The sequence below is a fragment of the Adiantum capillus-veneris genome, chromosome 12 (assembly GCF_014529385.1).
Source record: "Adiantum capillus-veneris isolate H3 chromosome 12, ASM1452938v2, whole genome shotgun sequence".
Lineage (NCBI taxonomy): Eukaryota > Viridiplantae > Streptophyta > Polypodiopsida > Polypodiales > Pteridaceae > Adiantum > Adiantum capillus-veneris.
In genome coordinates this window covers 118,304,323-118,321,533 of record NC_140942.1, presented here as the reverse complement: position 1 = coordinate 118,321,533, position 17,211 = coordinate 118,304,323, and the positions used below count along the sequence as shown (strand labels likewise).

At 43.8% G+C, this 17,211-nt stretch overlaps 1 protein-coding gene across 3 annotated transcripts in view; it reads left to right on the top strand.

The window, feature by feature from the left end:
* The window catches only part of LOC147446402 (dehydrogenase/reductase SDR family member FEY-like), a 123,490-nt gene that overhangs the window by 34,042 nt on the left and 72,237 nt on the right, over nucleotides 1–17,211 (top strand). The window contains exon 2 of one of the 3 annotated variants that reach the window (XM_086525638.1): nucleotides 14,065–14,185. The exons of the other annotated variants lie outside the window; for them this stretch is intronic. Within the exon in view, the coding sequence (XP_086381764.1) occupies nucleotides 14,160–14,185 (26 nt within the window). The 5' untranslated portion in view covers nucleotides 14,065–14,159. The remainder of the gene's footprint in view (nucleotides 1–14,064; nucleotides 14,186–17,211) is intronic. 3 annotated transcript variants of the gene reach the window in all.

Below are 17,211 nucleotides of genomic sequence, written 5' to 3'. Positions count from 1 at the left end.
ACTGTGTCAATTCCTTATCATCGTGAGCTTGATGACATGAAGGAACAATATGCTACTGATGAAGATTTTGCAAGGATCTTTGAACAGTTGCAAGAGGGGTAACATCATGAGCACTACCTCCTCAGAGATGGTTTTATGATGATCCATGGCAGACTTTTGTGTCCCTAGGCCACTGCGACATAAGGTCATGGAAGAGAGTCATGTCCTACCGTATGCAAGGCATCGTGGTATTGATGCGACAATTAAAGCGGTAGAGACATTCTTCTATTGGCCTACCTTGAGGAGAGATGTGGATGCCTTCGTGCAAGCATGTGTGATTTGCCAAAAGGTCAAGTTTGACAGGCAAAATGCAGCAGGGTTGTTACAACCACTGCCGATTCCGGATAAGCCATGGGAAAGCATTGCTATGGATTTTATCTTTGATCTTCCAAGAGCGCCAACAGGGAATGATGGTATATGGACCATTATTTGAAGGTTCAGCAAGCAGACCCATTTTATCCCTGTTAGAAAGAAGATAAAATCTGATCAAATGGCACGTTTATTCATGTACAATGTGTTTAAGTATCATGGTATGCCACAATCGATTGTCAGTGAACGTGATCCTCACATCACAAGTTTGTTCCGGAGAGGATAGTTTGAGAACATGGGCACTACGCTCAAGTTCTCGTCTTCGTTTCATCCACAAACTGATGGACAGTCAGAAGAGGCTAATCTACTGTCTTGGCTCTGTTGAAATGCTATGTATCAGATAATAAGGGCAAATGGGAACCGTATTTGCCTATGCTTGAGTATGCATACAACAATACCGTGCATTCGTCGATTGGCAAGGCACCTTTTGAGATTGTTGAAGGCGGCAAAAAGATTCCTCCCATTTGCATACAAAAGACAAGATCTTTGAGACAGATCGATATGTTGAGAACATGGATGAAATGTATAAAAAAATTAAAGTTGCCTTAGAGAAGACTCAGGCAAAGCAGAAAAAGATTGTTGATCGTCATGGTCGTGAATTGTTGTTATCACCAGGTGATTGGGTTCTGTTAAGGTTCGAGAAGGCAAGGTTAAAGAAGATGAAGGGCAAGGAACGGTTGTTTCCTAAGCTCAACATGCGTTACTATGGGCCCTTTCAAGTGCTTGACAAGATTAGCGATGTGGCTTATGGGCTGAAATTGTCTGATGCGTGGAAGATTCATAATGCGTTTCACGTGAGTCTTCTAAGACCCTTCGTGGGTGATGTGCCAGAAGATATGCCAGATGAGGATCACCATAAGTTGAGGAACTTGATGAGATCCTGATACCTGAGCAACTTTTGGCACATAAAGACAAAAAAGTTAAAGGACATGTTGCAAGACGCTATTTGGTGAAGTTCAAGAACTATCCACCTATGGATGCAAAGTGGATGGAAGAGTATGAACTGTCAGAGTCACCAAATGTATTGCAGCTTTACCTTGAAGCCTTTGGGTTACAGCCTACCTATGCCCCAACCCAACGTGTGCAAAGGAGGGGTAATGATAGATCTAGCACATCAAATGTACATATGAATTCAGTGTGATAGATGGAAATGACAAAAGTATGAAGGTATCATTAACACTAGACTTGTAATGAGCCACAAAACTGGCTTCAAAAATGGCTCACATCAGGATTCTAGTAAATGAAACATAACTTTTGTTTATGACATCAAAATTTCATAAAACTTCTTAATTATGGGTTCAAGATATGAAACAAGTTTCTAAATACAAACTTTACATAAAAAGCTAAAAATTAAAAAAAATAGTTTTCTAAAATTAGTAAATTTTACGCAAAACTGCACTTTACTACTTAACTCGGAGAAGTAAAAAATGTCGGTAGCTTTTGTATATGGGTTAAAAAATCTTGGTACATCTATCACATACCTATTGAGGAATTTTTCAAAGAAGTTTTGGTTTGCTTAACAATGATTTGATTTACTTTCAATAGAAAATAGAAGAAAATTGTCCATCCGCACAAATTAGTTGTGCAAGATGGCAATGGAAAGACACCTTTAGACCTTCATTTAGATCTGTACTATTTTTTGTCAACTCATATTGAGTGTTGGTCATAATACCTGAAACCATTTTCTATTTAGATAACTAACATAGTGTTCGAAATTTTTTTTATAAAAGTCTCGAAAAGCCACAAAAGTGGCTAACTTTTTACAGGATTAGTGTTAAGTCGTTTATATCTATGTGTTACGACCTTTCTTGCAGATACATGCGATGATTAAAGAGTGCTAACAACACAAGATCATCAATGGCATGTATATATGGTATACAATCGAGGACGTATGCAATTTCAAGAGGGGGGTATGTCACGAGGACGTAGCAACTGCTAACCTTAGTTGTTGGTTTCTTTCCAATGATTTTTGTTTTATTTTTGAGACCCTCTTTTTGAAGTTGTAAATGATCGGACATTGTATGGCCAATGTGAACGGTAATTTCACCCGCAGACGGGAAGTTGGTCAACACTGGAACTCGTATGGTAAAAGGATGTCTAGGCTCAGTTCAAGAACATGTAGATCGCCCCGTCGTACTTAACAAGTTGATAGATACTAGGAAGTGAACTCAATAAAGGCACAATGCCAAGGTAGGGTCATCAAAGGAAAGTACCCGACAGTTGGGCCACATTGCATTTTTGCATGCAGTCCCAATGGGGATAGATAATTAGAAGACTAGTAAGAGCCCAACGGAAGCATCTCCTAAAATTTAGGGAACTGCTATTTTAGGCCACGAAATCTGTTCGCGTCATTACCTCCAAGATGACAAGGGGGACACTTTAGAACTCTACTCCAAAGTCAACTGGGCAACCAGTCGGGAGATTTTTAAGCGGCAAGCCCGAAACGGAAAATTGCTTGTAAATGTGTCAAGTGTCACCTTTTCGTGCACTTTTCTCGTGTTGAAGAAGGTAGCATTGAATTTCTAGCTGGTAGAGATCATTTGAGAGATTTGGTCACACGTTAAGAGCTATTGACTGCAAGCTTTCCCTCTCATGTACAATGTGGTGCAAGAAGTCATGTCCTGCACACCTCACACTGCTCTCTCTCTTCCCTACGTGCAGTAATGTGATGCCCCACAAGAGGGCTCTTCATTTGACTCATGTACAGATGTGAGATCTTATGCGTTTTTGCTCAAGCAAGAGCCTCTTTGAGTAAGAAAAGGGAGTAGCTAACTGCTGCTCCAAAAGCACGCACCGGTGAGGGTGATAACCTCACCGTACAGGTGCGTTTTCAGTGCTGGTTATGCGTTGAATTGGACTGTTTTTCCAGCCATACAAATGCTAGAACCATTGAGAACAGTGCCCCACTGTTAGAAGACAGTTCAAGGACTGTTTAGGGCTAAAAACATGGCAAAAACCAGTACATACAACGTACTGAATTTACTGTTCTTGGGCAGAAATCAGAGGGTTTATGTCAGTGGAAGTGAGTTCCAGCAGGGGAATTGATTTCAGGCAAGTTTTGGGCCTATTATGCTACCGAAATTTTGCCAGAACGGGTGGTATCTAGCGGGGTAGAGGTAAAGAGTTCCCAAGACTCTTCTTGTACGCTACCCTCTTAAAGAATAAAGAAATACCGAAAGGGGCGCCAATTTTGGGACCTACAGGTTGTCTACGTCTGCTCTTAGCATTCTAGCTTCCGAGCCGTGTGTGTGTTTTAAGTGTTAATCCCCCTAAAAGGTTACCTTTGCAAGTTCTCTCTGTGTGTGTCTAAAGTAAAGAATTTCGGGTGAAAGACAGCCTACCGCCCCACGGGTCGGTTTCACCGGACCTTATCGGGAGCGTACGAGCACGTTGAAAATTGTTGGACAGCAGCGTTTTCATCACCTCGCAGTTGAGTTTTTGGGTGGGCAGCAGCCACATGGTTTGTGTTTTTTCACAGAGGATAAAGAACCTTCTGTCATGACACCATCCGATGGTGGTCCATGCGGTCTCTCAGTGACTGCTGCAGTACATGGTATCTTCGACACCGGCTTGATCATCTACGGACGTACGATCCTTGGGAGATCGATTCATTCCAACCATCATTTGGCGGTTGCGCACTCCAGAGGAGATAGTGACTTGTGGTTTGCTATGGACACACCTATGCACTTATCAAAGGAGTTCATACAAGATATCGCCATGCTCATGGCATATGGGATTCCGACATTCCTAAAGAAGACACCACCATCTTCGGTGGACAGACGCTTACCACTTAACCTCGACACGTCAGATCACTTGCTTACACAGGAGCATCTACATGGACTTAGGGAGAGGATCTTGGATCTTCTTGGACAGGTTCATTGCTTGGATCCACAGACTGAAGTGGGACTTCAGTGCTTTGGACTCTCTTGGAGAGTTTACCCGCACGCATCCCGCGACTACACCCGGAGTCACCGGGAGCTTGGCTTGGATGGTAGTGTAATTGCTCTTCTACACTCCTGATCATTTAGATTGCTAATGATAGCCGTTTTTTTGCTATCCGAAATTGCCATAATGAGCTACCTCACCCTACCAAAATCACCCAAACGTTGTGGCTATCTCTATCTTTTCATTATACATAGGCATGTATGAGTTAAGGGACTTTTTCCATATCTCCTTAAAACCCTCAACTAGCTAGTCATTGGGTTAGTTGAGACAAAAAAGTAAATAAAATCAAAAAAATAAAATATATTATGACCCATTGTGTGTAAATATTTCATTGTATATAAAGCTTAAATATAAGGAGTTTTTATAATTATTTTTGTATTTATTTAAATATTTTTACCTAATTAAGACAAAAAAGTAAATAAAATAAAAAAAATAAAATATATTATGGTCCATTTGTGTGTAAATATTTTATTGTATATAAAGCTTAAATTCAAGGAGTTTTTATAATTATTTTGATATTTATTTAAATATTTTTACCTAGATGTACATTATTTGCCTATCTATGTTATGTACACTGATTCAGCATTACCACAATTTTTCTTACCATTTTGCACACTCTTTATTTCATATATTGGCCACCTTATCGTGTGAGCCGAGTACAGAATGAAAAGATTATGAACTCAGTGAAAGACCTCTTGGAAAAGAGTCTTGTCCAGCCTAGTACTTCACCGTATTGCTCTCCAGTGTTGTTGGTTTTGAAGAAAGACAGATCTTGGAGAATGTGCATTGATTATAGCACTCTCAACGAAATCACCATCAAGAACAGATTTCTGATTCCTAGGATCGATGATATACTCGACAGGTTACAGGGATCCTCGTGTTTTAGCAGGATTGACTTGAAGAGTGGATATCATCAGATCAGGATAGCGCCAGGAGATGTCTACAAGACAGCTTTTCGGACGAATTTTGGGTTATTTGAGTTTTTGGTGATGCCTTTTGGCTTAACCAATGCTCCTGCGAAATTTAACCGGATGATGGACAGGATTTTTCGAGAGTACAGGCTATTTGTTGGCACTTTCTTTGACGACATCATTGTTTTCTCCAAGAATGAGGCAGAACACAGAGATCATCTGCTTCAAGTCTTTCAGGCATTACGAGATCACAAGTTAGTGATCAATGCAAAGAAAAGTGAATTTTTCCTACCAGAGATACACTTTTTGGGGCACATTGTGTCAGCAGCAGGAGTGCAAATGGATCCGGCCAAGATAGAGACTATCCGTGATTGGCCCGACTTGAAGAATGTCCATGAAGTTAGAAGCTTCTTGGGACTATGTTCGTACTACAGGCGGTTCATACGAAAGTTTCCAGAGGTTGCTTCCCCTTTGCATATCTTGACACAGAAAGGAGTACCTTTTTCGTGGGGACCCACAGAGGTGACTGCCTTTCAGACATTGACAGAGAAATTGACTACGGGACCTATTTTGACTTTGCCGGACTTGCAGAAGTCCTTCGAAGTATATTGTGATGCTTGTGGTCGTAGTCTGGGTGCGGTCTTGATGCAAGAAGGCCATGTCATAGCTTACGAGAGCCGTTTGTTCTCTAGGCCGGAGATGACAGCACAGATCTATGGGAAAGAGCTTTTGGCGGTTATCCACGCTCTTACTCAGTGGCGGCATTACCTACTCGGAGCGGATTTCATTGTCTTTACAGACCATCAGAGTTTGCGCTACTTCTTGTCACAGAAGCAGCTTTCGGAAAAGCAGATGCGGTGGGCGAACATCTTGTCACAGTTTCACTTCCAGATTGTCCATGTGCAGGGACAGAAGAATGTGGTGGCAGATGCTTTGTCTCGAAAACCGTTGGTTCTGGCTATTTCCGCGATACATCATAGGAGCTTCGAGGATATGGTCGATCAGTATGCCACAGATACAGATTTTGCAGATATTTTCACACGGATACGGGAGGGGGAGATAGTAGCTGGATACTCCCTTCGGGAAGGCTACTTGATGAAAAAGACTATGTTGTGCGTTACACAGCCGTTGAGGGAAAAGGTTATGACTGAATGCCATTGTCCACCTTTTACGGGTCACCGCGGCATTGCTACCACCATGAAAGGGGTAGAGAGATATTTCTTTTGGCCGAGACTCAAGAAAGATGTGGAAGAGTTTGTGCGCAGTTGCTTGGTATGCCAGAAGGTTAAGTTTAATAGGCATACAGCACAGGGATTGTTACAGCCTTTACCCATACCCACCCGCCCCTGGGAAAGTATAGCGATGGATTTCATTTTTGATCTCCCGAGAACACAGAGTGGTCACGATGGTATCTGGACTGTTATTGACAGATTTAGCAAACAGGCTCATTTCATTCCAGTGAAGAAAACAGTCAAGCCGGATCACTTAGCGAGACTGTTTGTGGCCCAGATTTTCAGATTACATGGCATGCCTGAGACAATTGTCTCCGACAGAGACCCCAGATTTACGAGTTTGTTTTGGAAGGCAATTTGGGAGAACATTGGCACGCGGTTACAGTGCTCGTCATCGTTCCACCCGCAGACTGATGGGCAATCCGAGATTGCCAATTCAGTGGTTCTAGATTTATTGAAGTCTTATATCTCAGATCAGAAGACTCAATGGGAAAGATATTTACCTCTGGTGGAATTTGCCTACAATAACACGATACACTCGTCGACGGGTAAGGCGCCATTTGAGATTGTTGAAGGTGCTGCGAAGGTTCCACCCTTCCTGAGCACGAAAGATAAGATCTTTGAAGCGGATAAATATACGCGAGATCTGGATACGGCTTTTGCCAAGGTTCGCGAGACTTTGCAGAAGTCTCAAGAACGACAGAAAAAGGTAGCGGATCGCCGTCGTCGCGACATGAAATTGAAGGAGGATGATTGGGTGCTCTTACGTTTTGAGAAGGCACGCCTACGAAAGAACAAGGGAAAGGAGAGGCTTTTTCCAAAGCTTAGTATGCGATACTACGGCCCTTTCCAGATTACTGAAAAGATAAATGAAGTCTCCTTCCGATTGAAACTGCCAGATACTTGGAGGATTCACAATGCATTTCATGTGAATCTCTTGAAACCTTTTAAAGGTGATGTGCCTGATGATGGGGAGCCTGATGAGCAACCCGAAGTGGAAGAAAACGAGGAGATCCTTGTTCCTGAACAGATTTTGGCACATAAGGATACGAAGAATAAGGGTAAAGTTCGAAGGCGGTTCTTGGTTAAGTTCAAGAATTATCCTGCACTTGATGCGAAGTGGATGGAGGAGGAGGACCTAGCAGATACTCCTCAGATTGTGAAACTTTACCTCGATGCTTTTGGTTTAGCATAGTCTACTCCAAATGGAACCCAGAATTCAGCTTGGCCGAAGATCTGGTGCAGTGGGATGCACAAGAGGGGAGTTACTCCACTCCTTTGTCAACAGATGCCTCGATTTTGATACTAAAGTCACTGATGTCTCTTTGAGCTTCAGGGATACTGAGAGCTGACAGTATTCTGCTGGATGACTTTATGAAATGGAATTCCTGATTATGATACTGATTTGTTCTTGACTTCTTGTGAGTACAGGAACTGATACACGAAATGACTGCAGCATTTTGGTCTGATTGATCTCGAATAGACATGGTTGCAATAGGGGTTAGTCAATCGGACATCGATGAGGTCCCGATTGGACCTAGATGTGATTGCTAGCTACATTGCCGATAAATCATGGTCTAAGATCCGAATGAATGTTGAATGTCATGTGATGTCCTGTGATGTCTGGTGATGTCCTGTGATGTCATGTGATGTGACTGTCGATTTTGTACATGTGCTAGATGTGTGTTCCTAGTACGTAGGTACTAACAGTCAGTGTCTGCTAAGACGGTTTATGGCTTTTGTCGGTTTTGCAGGCGTAATCGCGGTCGATTACAATGCTTTCAAGAGGGGGGTATGTCACAAAGTGATGACGTGGCGGACAGCAAAAACCCTAATTTCTGCCAGAAACCCTAAAATTCCTGCAAACCCTAATTTTTGCCAAAAACCCTAAATTCCGGAAATCGCGGAGGCGGATTATTTAAAAAAAAAATAAAATAATTTTTTTTTTTTTTTTTTTTTTGGAAAATGATGAGCGACGCGAATTTTGCTTTTGCTTTTTTTTATAAAAAAAAAAGAGAAAAGACTCTCTAAGAGAGAGAGAGAACTGATGCTTTTGATTTTAAAAGCTTTTGGGGCTCTGCTTTTGGGCATCCCTTGTAACCTTTAAATTAGTGGTGAGGGCCTCACTTCTCAGAGCATCTGGACGCAGAGTCTGAGAGTGAAACCCTAACCGCTCTCTTGTACTCTGATGATTGATTAATACAAAAAGAAATACCGAAAGGGGCGCCAGTCTTTGGGGCCAATATCTCTAGGCACGGAACTCCGCCGGGCCAGTGCAAATCTATTGTGATCTGTGAATTGTTTTGAAGTGGTTATTTGGTGCTGTCGCGGTTGATTCTTGACTTGGAGTGTCCAAGTTTGTTACAGCTACACCCTAGCACCAAATCTATCAAATGGTCCTCAGGTCTCTCTGGCGGCAATTGCGACGGTAATGAATTAGAAAAACAGTCACTAAACTCTCACAAAAATGCTGACCTTTCTTTATCTAACACAGATAAATTTGATTGACAATTATCTGAGACTGTAGACATCACGTGCAAAAATCAAGTACCATCACGCGGGTGTATCCTTATTTGATGGTAGCAGGATCAAAGATCGATCTTGTTGAAGTATCAGGTACCTAAGAATCAATCTAGGAGGTCGTCCATCCATAGAAATGAATTGTTAGAGTTCACCACTCTGCTGCTTCACACAGGTCTAGGGCACTTCCTTGTATGGCTAGTGTCTCCGGGCTGGCCACCCATAGAGAAAGGTTGTACCGTGTCCGGCCGCCCACTTAAGCTGGGGGCCTACCATGGGACACTCCCTTATTTTGCTGGGTCGTGGGGCATCATCCATACATGCTCAACTTCCCTTAGGCACTCATATATATGGGGCAAGGGGAGGGAATTTGCGGCCTTAAAGAGAAAGATAATGTAAACGAAGAGGTAAAATAACTCATGGCTTTGATGGGGGTTCGTGAGCCGATGCACTCAAGAGCTTGGAGAGTGGGCAACAAGAAAAATGGGAGCAAGGGGGAAACCTTGAAAGAAAGGGCACTCATCCTTCGTTTTCCCTCCATGGAAGCGAAGGACTTTTTGAAAAAGAGACCAACTCTTAAGAAGACGGGTATTTTTCTCTGGGATGACCTTACCCTCTCATAGATCGCCCATATGTAGGAGGTAATGCCAAAGATTAGAGCGGCAAGGGAAAAAGGTAAGATTGCTTTTTACCGAGATGGAAGAGTGGTAATATTGGAGCAACGCTCCACATGACGGTTTGAGGCCTATGGAACCACACTCAAAGTTGCTACCTAGAATTGTAATGGATCTGTACGCCTTGATGTGGGTGCTTTTGAGGAGAGTTTTAGCAGGAGAGACATATCTTCTACTCTGAGACACATCAGGCCCCTGGGCAGTCTATGCCTCACATTAGTGGATACAGATGGGAGAGCCTGTACACAGGACACATGATCAGAGCACAGAGGGCGGGGCTCAGGAGGAGTGGTAGGGTTATTCAGGGAGGAGTTGCAGCCATTGATACATATAGCGTGCATGGATGAGCAAGCTAGGTACATGTGGGTGAGATTGAGAGCAGAGACAGGCATATATATTTACATTGCTATTTGCTACTTTCCCCCGAGTATGTCAGTATATGCACCACCCAGGACAATTCTCCCCCCTCCCCCTGCCATTACTTCTACAGAGACCTAGGGTCAGTACGCATCATCTTTGTACACAGTTCCTGGACAGCCGCCCCTTCCCGACCCCCCCGTTCCATGCCCACACACATGTGCTTTTTTCACCGCTGAGACGGTGAAAAAGGCTATTGACAGGATGAGGACTGGGAGAGCATATGATCATGATGGCTTAGTAGCTGAGCATTTCATGCATGCCAGAGATCTACTAGTAGAGCTTCTAGCAGTTATATTTAACCGTACCATGTGTGAGGGCTTGCCTGATACTTGGAGCCTATTTACGATTGTACCTATCTTCATGTCAGAAGACCCTATGGAGCCTGGGAATTATCGCACTATCATGATTGGACACACATTGCAGGGTTGTACGCATTTATTCTTGAGCAGCAATTGAGTAGATGGGTACAGAGGGAAGATGTGCGTGCAGTTGGGCAGGTAGGGTTCAGGAGAGGTTTTTCTACTCTTAACCATATCTTGACACTCAGGGCCATCATTGAGGAGGGCAGATCCCATGGGAGATGGATCTATTGTAGCTTTGTGGACTTCCACAAAGCATTTGACACAGTACCCAGAGATAGATTGATGCGCAGATTACAAGAGATGGGAGTACCCACAAAGCTCATTTGGGGTATCACGACATTGTATAGATCAGTAGTAGGGCATGCACGCACCTCAAAGGGTCTATCTACACCGGTTCACTCCACAATTGGGGTGAAGCAGGGCTGCCCGCTCTCTCCTACTCTATTTGGTATGTATGTGGATGAGGTTTCTGACTACATTGAGAGAGATGGTGATAGAGGTGCACCGCTGGCAGGGACATGGATTCTGCTATTGCTATATGCTGATGATATTGTGTTGATCTCCGACTCTCCGGAGGGAATGCAACGTCACTTGGATGCTTTGCATAGGTTTACCCATGAAAGTGGTTTGTCTGTCAACCTTGGTAAAACCAAGGTCATGGTATTTAATACCACCCCACAGTGGATCAGGAGGTCAGCGCCCGCATTCACATACGACCCGGAGAGAGTGGAGTATACAAACGCTTACACTTACCTTGGAGTGGCTTTTAGTGGACCAGCATTTTCATTGAGGAGAGCAACAGAGACTAGATTGACCAGAGCTCATGTAGCATTGAGTAGATTGGAGAGGATGTGTTCATAGGTTCAGTTTTAGGAGCCTCGGATGAAGCTCTGGCATTTTAACACTTTGGTGGCTTGTGCATTGCTCTATGGAGCTGAGATATGGGGGCCGTCATTGGATCATCACGGGAGGACAGGTCGCATTGATGGATGGTGGGACATGGAGAAGCCTCTGGTCTCTATGATCTCGCGGCTCATTAGAGCCAAGGCTTCAGTACCACGTGTCATTATCCTAGCAGAGCTAGCTGCCCCCCCACTAGTGGTTGAGGTGCTCACCAGATCTGTCTCCTTCATACACCGCATGTGGGAACTTCCTAGACAGATACGCCTACCTTGCACTCGAGTCCTCTCGACAATTAGCCATGCAGGGAGATACAACATGTTGGTACGGGGAGATGACATCATGGTTTCATGCGCATGGGACCATGGGTTCAGCATAGACAAATTGCCCCCCTTCCAGTACTCGCTGGATGCACCCTCTCTGACTCTTACACATTCCGAGATCACTAGGCTCATCTGCCAGGACCTGACTCAGCTAGACACCAGGCGGACATGGATACAGCCAACACAGGAGCTGGGCACGAAGATGGCTTTCTACAGAGAGCATCTTCTCCAGCTTATGGAGGACGCTTTTGTGACGAGGCCCAGATACATGGACACCTAGGATACGATGTGCTATTGGCCAGATAGGCACATCTTCACACCAGCTGCGGATCGAGACTGGGAGATACAGCGGAGTACTAGCAGAGGCCTGGACATGCCCCCTGTGTGACATGGAGCTTGAGACAGAGTTGCACTACACATGCCACTGCCCCGTCTACTACGAGATACAAGGCCGCTTCTATTGCTTGTTCAGAGAGGGCTTTGGACCACTCTCCAAAGTCATGAGGTACGAGGATCAGAGATGCCTGGGTTTGTTTCTGCTCGAGCTGCGCAGACACAGAGAGAGCATGATGAGAGGAGAGGCTAGTCAGTCTCAGAGACACATCACAGAATTCTTTAGAGCAGACACCGGACACCTGGAGGAGCTACTACCACAGTAGAGGTTGTCGCCTCACACCAGAGGGACACTGATCGATCGAGCGACTGAGCTGGGGAGATCCAGACGCCCACGACTGCGGAGGACTTCACAGCTTGGTCGGAGGCTACATCAGAGGATTCGTATCACTTTGGCCCACATGCACGATGCCCGGTCAGACTGTTGAAACCATGGAGGAGATTGATGAGATCTGCCAGCGACCGATGCTTGATCTCTTGTGATTTAGCTATCCCAGCTAGCTGCTTAGTTCACACCTACCACTTTAGGATTCCATAGTATTTTTATTTTGGCATTTTGTTACTTTGACTTTGTATCAGATCCACGACATTGTAACATTCTGGTCTCATAGGTCACTTTGGCCTGTTGAAGACATTAATATAACATTTCATTTCATTTCTCTCTCTCTCTCTCTCTCTCTCTCTCTCTCTCTCTCTCTCTCTCTCTCTTTAATTCTACGCTTCTACATTGTTGACTTTGACAAAGGGCATCAAACCTGTTGACTTGTTAAGAGCTTTTAGGTTTAGATTATGGAAACGTTTCTCTTTGCGAATTTGGGGTGCAATTTTAAAGCTTTTGAGCTTTTGGGGGCTCTAGTAAAAGCAAGGGCCAAGGGTCTTCAAATATGAATGCTTGTGTGGAGCTTGCTTGTCAATTTTAGATTGGAGTTGGCTGCCCTCTGCTGCCCCTCAAAGCTGAAAACGCAAAGCCAGATATGGGCTGTGATTTCCTTGCAAAAATTCCCAGAGAAGGAGAGGTGGAAAAGAGGCTAATTTTCTTTTGCTTCTACTTCATCTCTGCAACTTGTGTGAATCAAGAGCCAAGGGGATTCCTTTAGACTAGTTTTGGCACCTAAAGTTTCAAAACCACTGACAAGTTTTCTGATGTTTAATAACTGAATTTTGACGTTGACTTCTCTTCCCAACTTTTGCCAAATTGTAGTACCAAGTGTCATAGTTGGACATGCACCAAATGTACTGGCCAAAACAAAGACATGCACATGGTCACATGTGTCATGCTTTTCTATTCCGGCCCATCCAAGACTACGAAAATGTGTCTACTAGACTAGACAACCTATGCCGCTTGTTGTTTGATTGTGCTTTGTACAACCATTTGTGCAAAGAGGATTATGTAGGTGCTCTAACGTGCTGGTCGTGCAAAAACACGCAGAAGGCTACTAGTACCCATTCTTCTAGGTTTTAGCCTAGGGTTTTGCTCTGAGTCATAAGAGCATGTCCACGTGGCACATCAAGCCCATGTGCAAGTGAGAGTTGCTAAGTTAGTGTTAGTTTGTGAAGCCTAAGGTCTAGAGTTAAAAAAAAGAACTCTTTTTTAATTTTCGTTTTTTAATTTTCGTATGTGTCATGACTCATACTAGCTTCAGCTTAGTCAAGTCCATATGGTACTAACATTGGATGAGGCTAGTATTGGATGCTCGGACATGTTAACCATGGTTGAAGTTAAAGGTTGGATGCCCTTTGGCAACATAGCTATAGAGGTATCTCTTCTTTGTGTTTGCTCAACATTGGCGCCAATAGATTTCACTCATCATCACTAGTGCCAATAGTGACATTGGTCTCGAAACTTCCTAGTATGTTTGAAGTCATCTTCTCATATTATATGTTCTAGCTCACTCACTGACACTTATGTGCACATGCAGAAATAAAAGCTGACGAATTTTATGCTATCTAATGTGCACTTTTGTTTTCTTGCTTAGACATATTGCCGAAGCTGGTGCCTATGTGGTACTTGAGTCTTGCATGCTGCAACACCAAAGTTGCTCAAGCTTTGGTATAAACTGACAAGAGAAGCATGAGGATTATTATGGGCCCCTTGAGGTGAGGTTTGTCTGCAAAGTCCTTTACGTTCTTTTCTCAAATCACAAAATGGTTACGAGCTCTTCTTATGGAATCATAAACAATTACCTTCATGTTATCTTTCCTATACTTTTTCCCCTAATTATAGAAATGTGCACTTATTTCTCCACATATCTTTAATTCGTTCTTTTTTACCATATATCTTAGATCCTAATGGAACATAAAAAGTCCTTACATGGATACTATGCAGAGAGTAGTGATACGATCTTTTGTTACTATTGCAAGAATTATCTTTCATAAATGAACATGTTGAGGGTACGCTATAGCCCCCAAGGTGAAGTGCAATATTATGCAGATTACAAACAGAGTAATCCAAAGTGAATTATAGAAACAATTAAAATACTATTCTTGATTCCAACATGTGAAAATTTCCAAATGCATTTTGAATATGAATAGTAAAAAGTTGCTTCTTGTAAGTTTGCTTTTTCGCTAAATGGGCCTTGTGATAGTGTGACTATGAAACATACTTTGTTGTGGATTATACAATGAGAGAAGTATTTTCAATGGGTACTACGATGGGTAATGGAATAGATGATCTCTATGGTAGGTAGGGAGGAGATTGTTAGAGTTCAGATTCCTGTCCGGTGGTGGCTCTAGTGTCTCCTAGGAGCAGATTAGGGAGTGAGGGTTGTGTTGTGGCTATGCCCGGCCGTATTTGAGGTAGACGTACCTTTTCTCGGCGATGCACTCCGCGGTGTTTCTCACTCGGTAGGCTGGCATGAGGCGGAACCCGTGTTCCTAGGGTTTGCCAGGATCAAAGTCTCGAGTGTTTTACAGTTATGCTACTAAATATGTGTGTCAGGTCACTTTTAGTGAGTTTACATATTTATTAGCATTTTTAGGGCCATTTATCAGGATCGTGGTGTTTTGCAATAGGTAGGTCAAATTGACAATTTGCCGATATATGCAACCCCTCCCCTTGTACTTTTGGCATGTTGTGATCATTGCAGAGTTCCAGCGTTTGGGCACACTCTCTCTGTAGCGTTTCCTCCTGCTAGCGTTTTTGTTGTGTGTGGCTTGACCCTCTCTCTAGTATTTTCCTCACACCATCGATCTCTCTCTCTCTGCAGCGTTTTTGCCTTGCAATCCCTCTCCCTCTTGCTAGCTTGCAGATTGTTCCTCTCCCTCTTGCTAGCTTGCAGATTGTTCCTCTCCCTCTTGCTAGCGTTTTTGCCTTGCGATTCCTCTCCCTCTTGCTAGCTTGCAGATTGTTCCCGTGCCCATACGGTGGGCGGTTCGCGCTAGGAGCTTGAGTATGAGGAGATCTATTGCGATAGATCCGAGATCCATTGGCTGCCCGGTCCCAAGAGGAGGTTTGCTTACGGTTGCAGACAAGTGCATCACTCGATTTACTCTTTTCTGTTGCACCTTTGACATGGTATCAGAGCCACATCGTGCTCTCGAATCGAATCGGTGATCTGTGCGAGTTTTCGGTGCTGAATTTCTACTACAAAAAGAGACTGTTTGCTGTTGTTTTTGCATTTTTCATTCATTTGGGGCTGATTTCTGCTGTAGCGGTTAGATTTGCAGATTTTTTCTCTCCTAGCCTTGTCACATGCTCAAATTCTCCAATACCATGGACAGGAGTGATGATTTCGACACGAATTCGGCCCCTGATGATGAAGTACACAATGAGGGTGCGACCGGTGTAACAAACTGCTGACGTGTCAAAGCCTAAAGAATGGAGCCAACTTACAGATGCCGGCCGAGGGGCCTAAACCCTAAGAAGAACAAGCAGTAGAAGAAGTGTCACAGAGTGAGGACGTGGTTGCCCGAGTGCAGAAAACCTGCAAACCCTAATTTCTGCCAGAAACCCTAATTCTGAAAACCCTAACCCTAAAACCTGCAAACCCTAATTTCTGCCAGAAACCCTAACTGCTGAAACCCTAATTCTGGAAACCCTAACCCTAAAACCTGCAAACCCTAATTTCTGCCAGAAACCCTAACTACTGAACCCTACTTCTGGAAACCCTAACCCTAAAACCTGCAAAACCTAATTCTGCTGCCAGAAACCCTAAAACTGCAGAAACCCTAACCCTAACCCTAAGGACAGATTTCTGCGTTTTGCGACGTGGCAGGCTGTACGGATTTCCATGATTTACGCTGGCAGCTTTTTGGCTTTGCTTTTGAACCAGAAGCTTTTGAGTTTTAAAGGTTTTTTACTATAACTGCTTTTCAGGCCAAGGGCCTTTAAATATGAGGCTAGGGCTCATTCTCTGGCATGCTTCAGTACGAAGGTGCAGAGTCTGGAGTACCGGCTTGTACTGTGTTGATGCAATATAAAGAAATACCGAAAGGGGCGCCAAGGTTTGGGGCCAATACTCTCTGGGGTGGAATTCCGCCACTCTGTGTCGCGTGTCATCTCTCTCTCTCTCTCTCTCTCTCTCTCAGTTCAATTGTTATTTGAAGTGCTTAAAGTTGTTTAGTCTGTTCTTTTCTATTGGCACGTGGTGCCCGCCTTGTGACAACCGGCGGTAGTGGTGAGCCACCCGTCAACGAGGAGTAGGGAGATTGGTACCAGTTCTACTCCCGCTTAGGTGATCAACAGTCACTAGAAGAGCACCAATGAGCGATACCACTTTTTGAGTTTGCCCCGTGGCTGGCTCAGATTCAATTTCTCCACCCTTTGCATCATAATCAAAGTGCATTTGCTTTAAAAATCCTGGATGGATGAAGTTCTCTGTAGCTCCGGGGTGAAAGAAAATAAGGGCTTTGAAGCCATTGACTTTGCCATATGCTCGACACAATTCATTTGTACTTTCAAGGCGTATGCCATAGATGTCAGGGACTAATCCAATAGCTGGTTTAGCTCATTTGGCTGGAGATGGTCCTGGGTTTCTGTCGACCGTTGACGCAGGAGTCGGCTCCGTGGGTCTGTCAGTACGTTGGGGACAACCAAAATAGTTATGTCCTGTTTGAAAGCATCCAATACATCGGCCTTCTTGTAGTAAGGTGTCTCGTTGTTTAGGTGTCAAATGAGGCTTTTG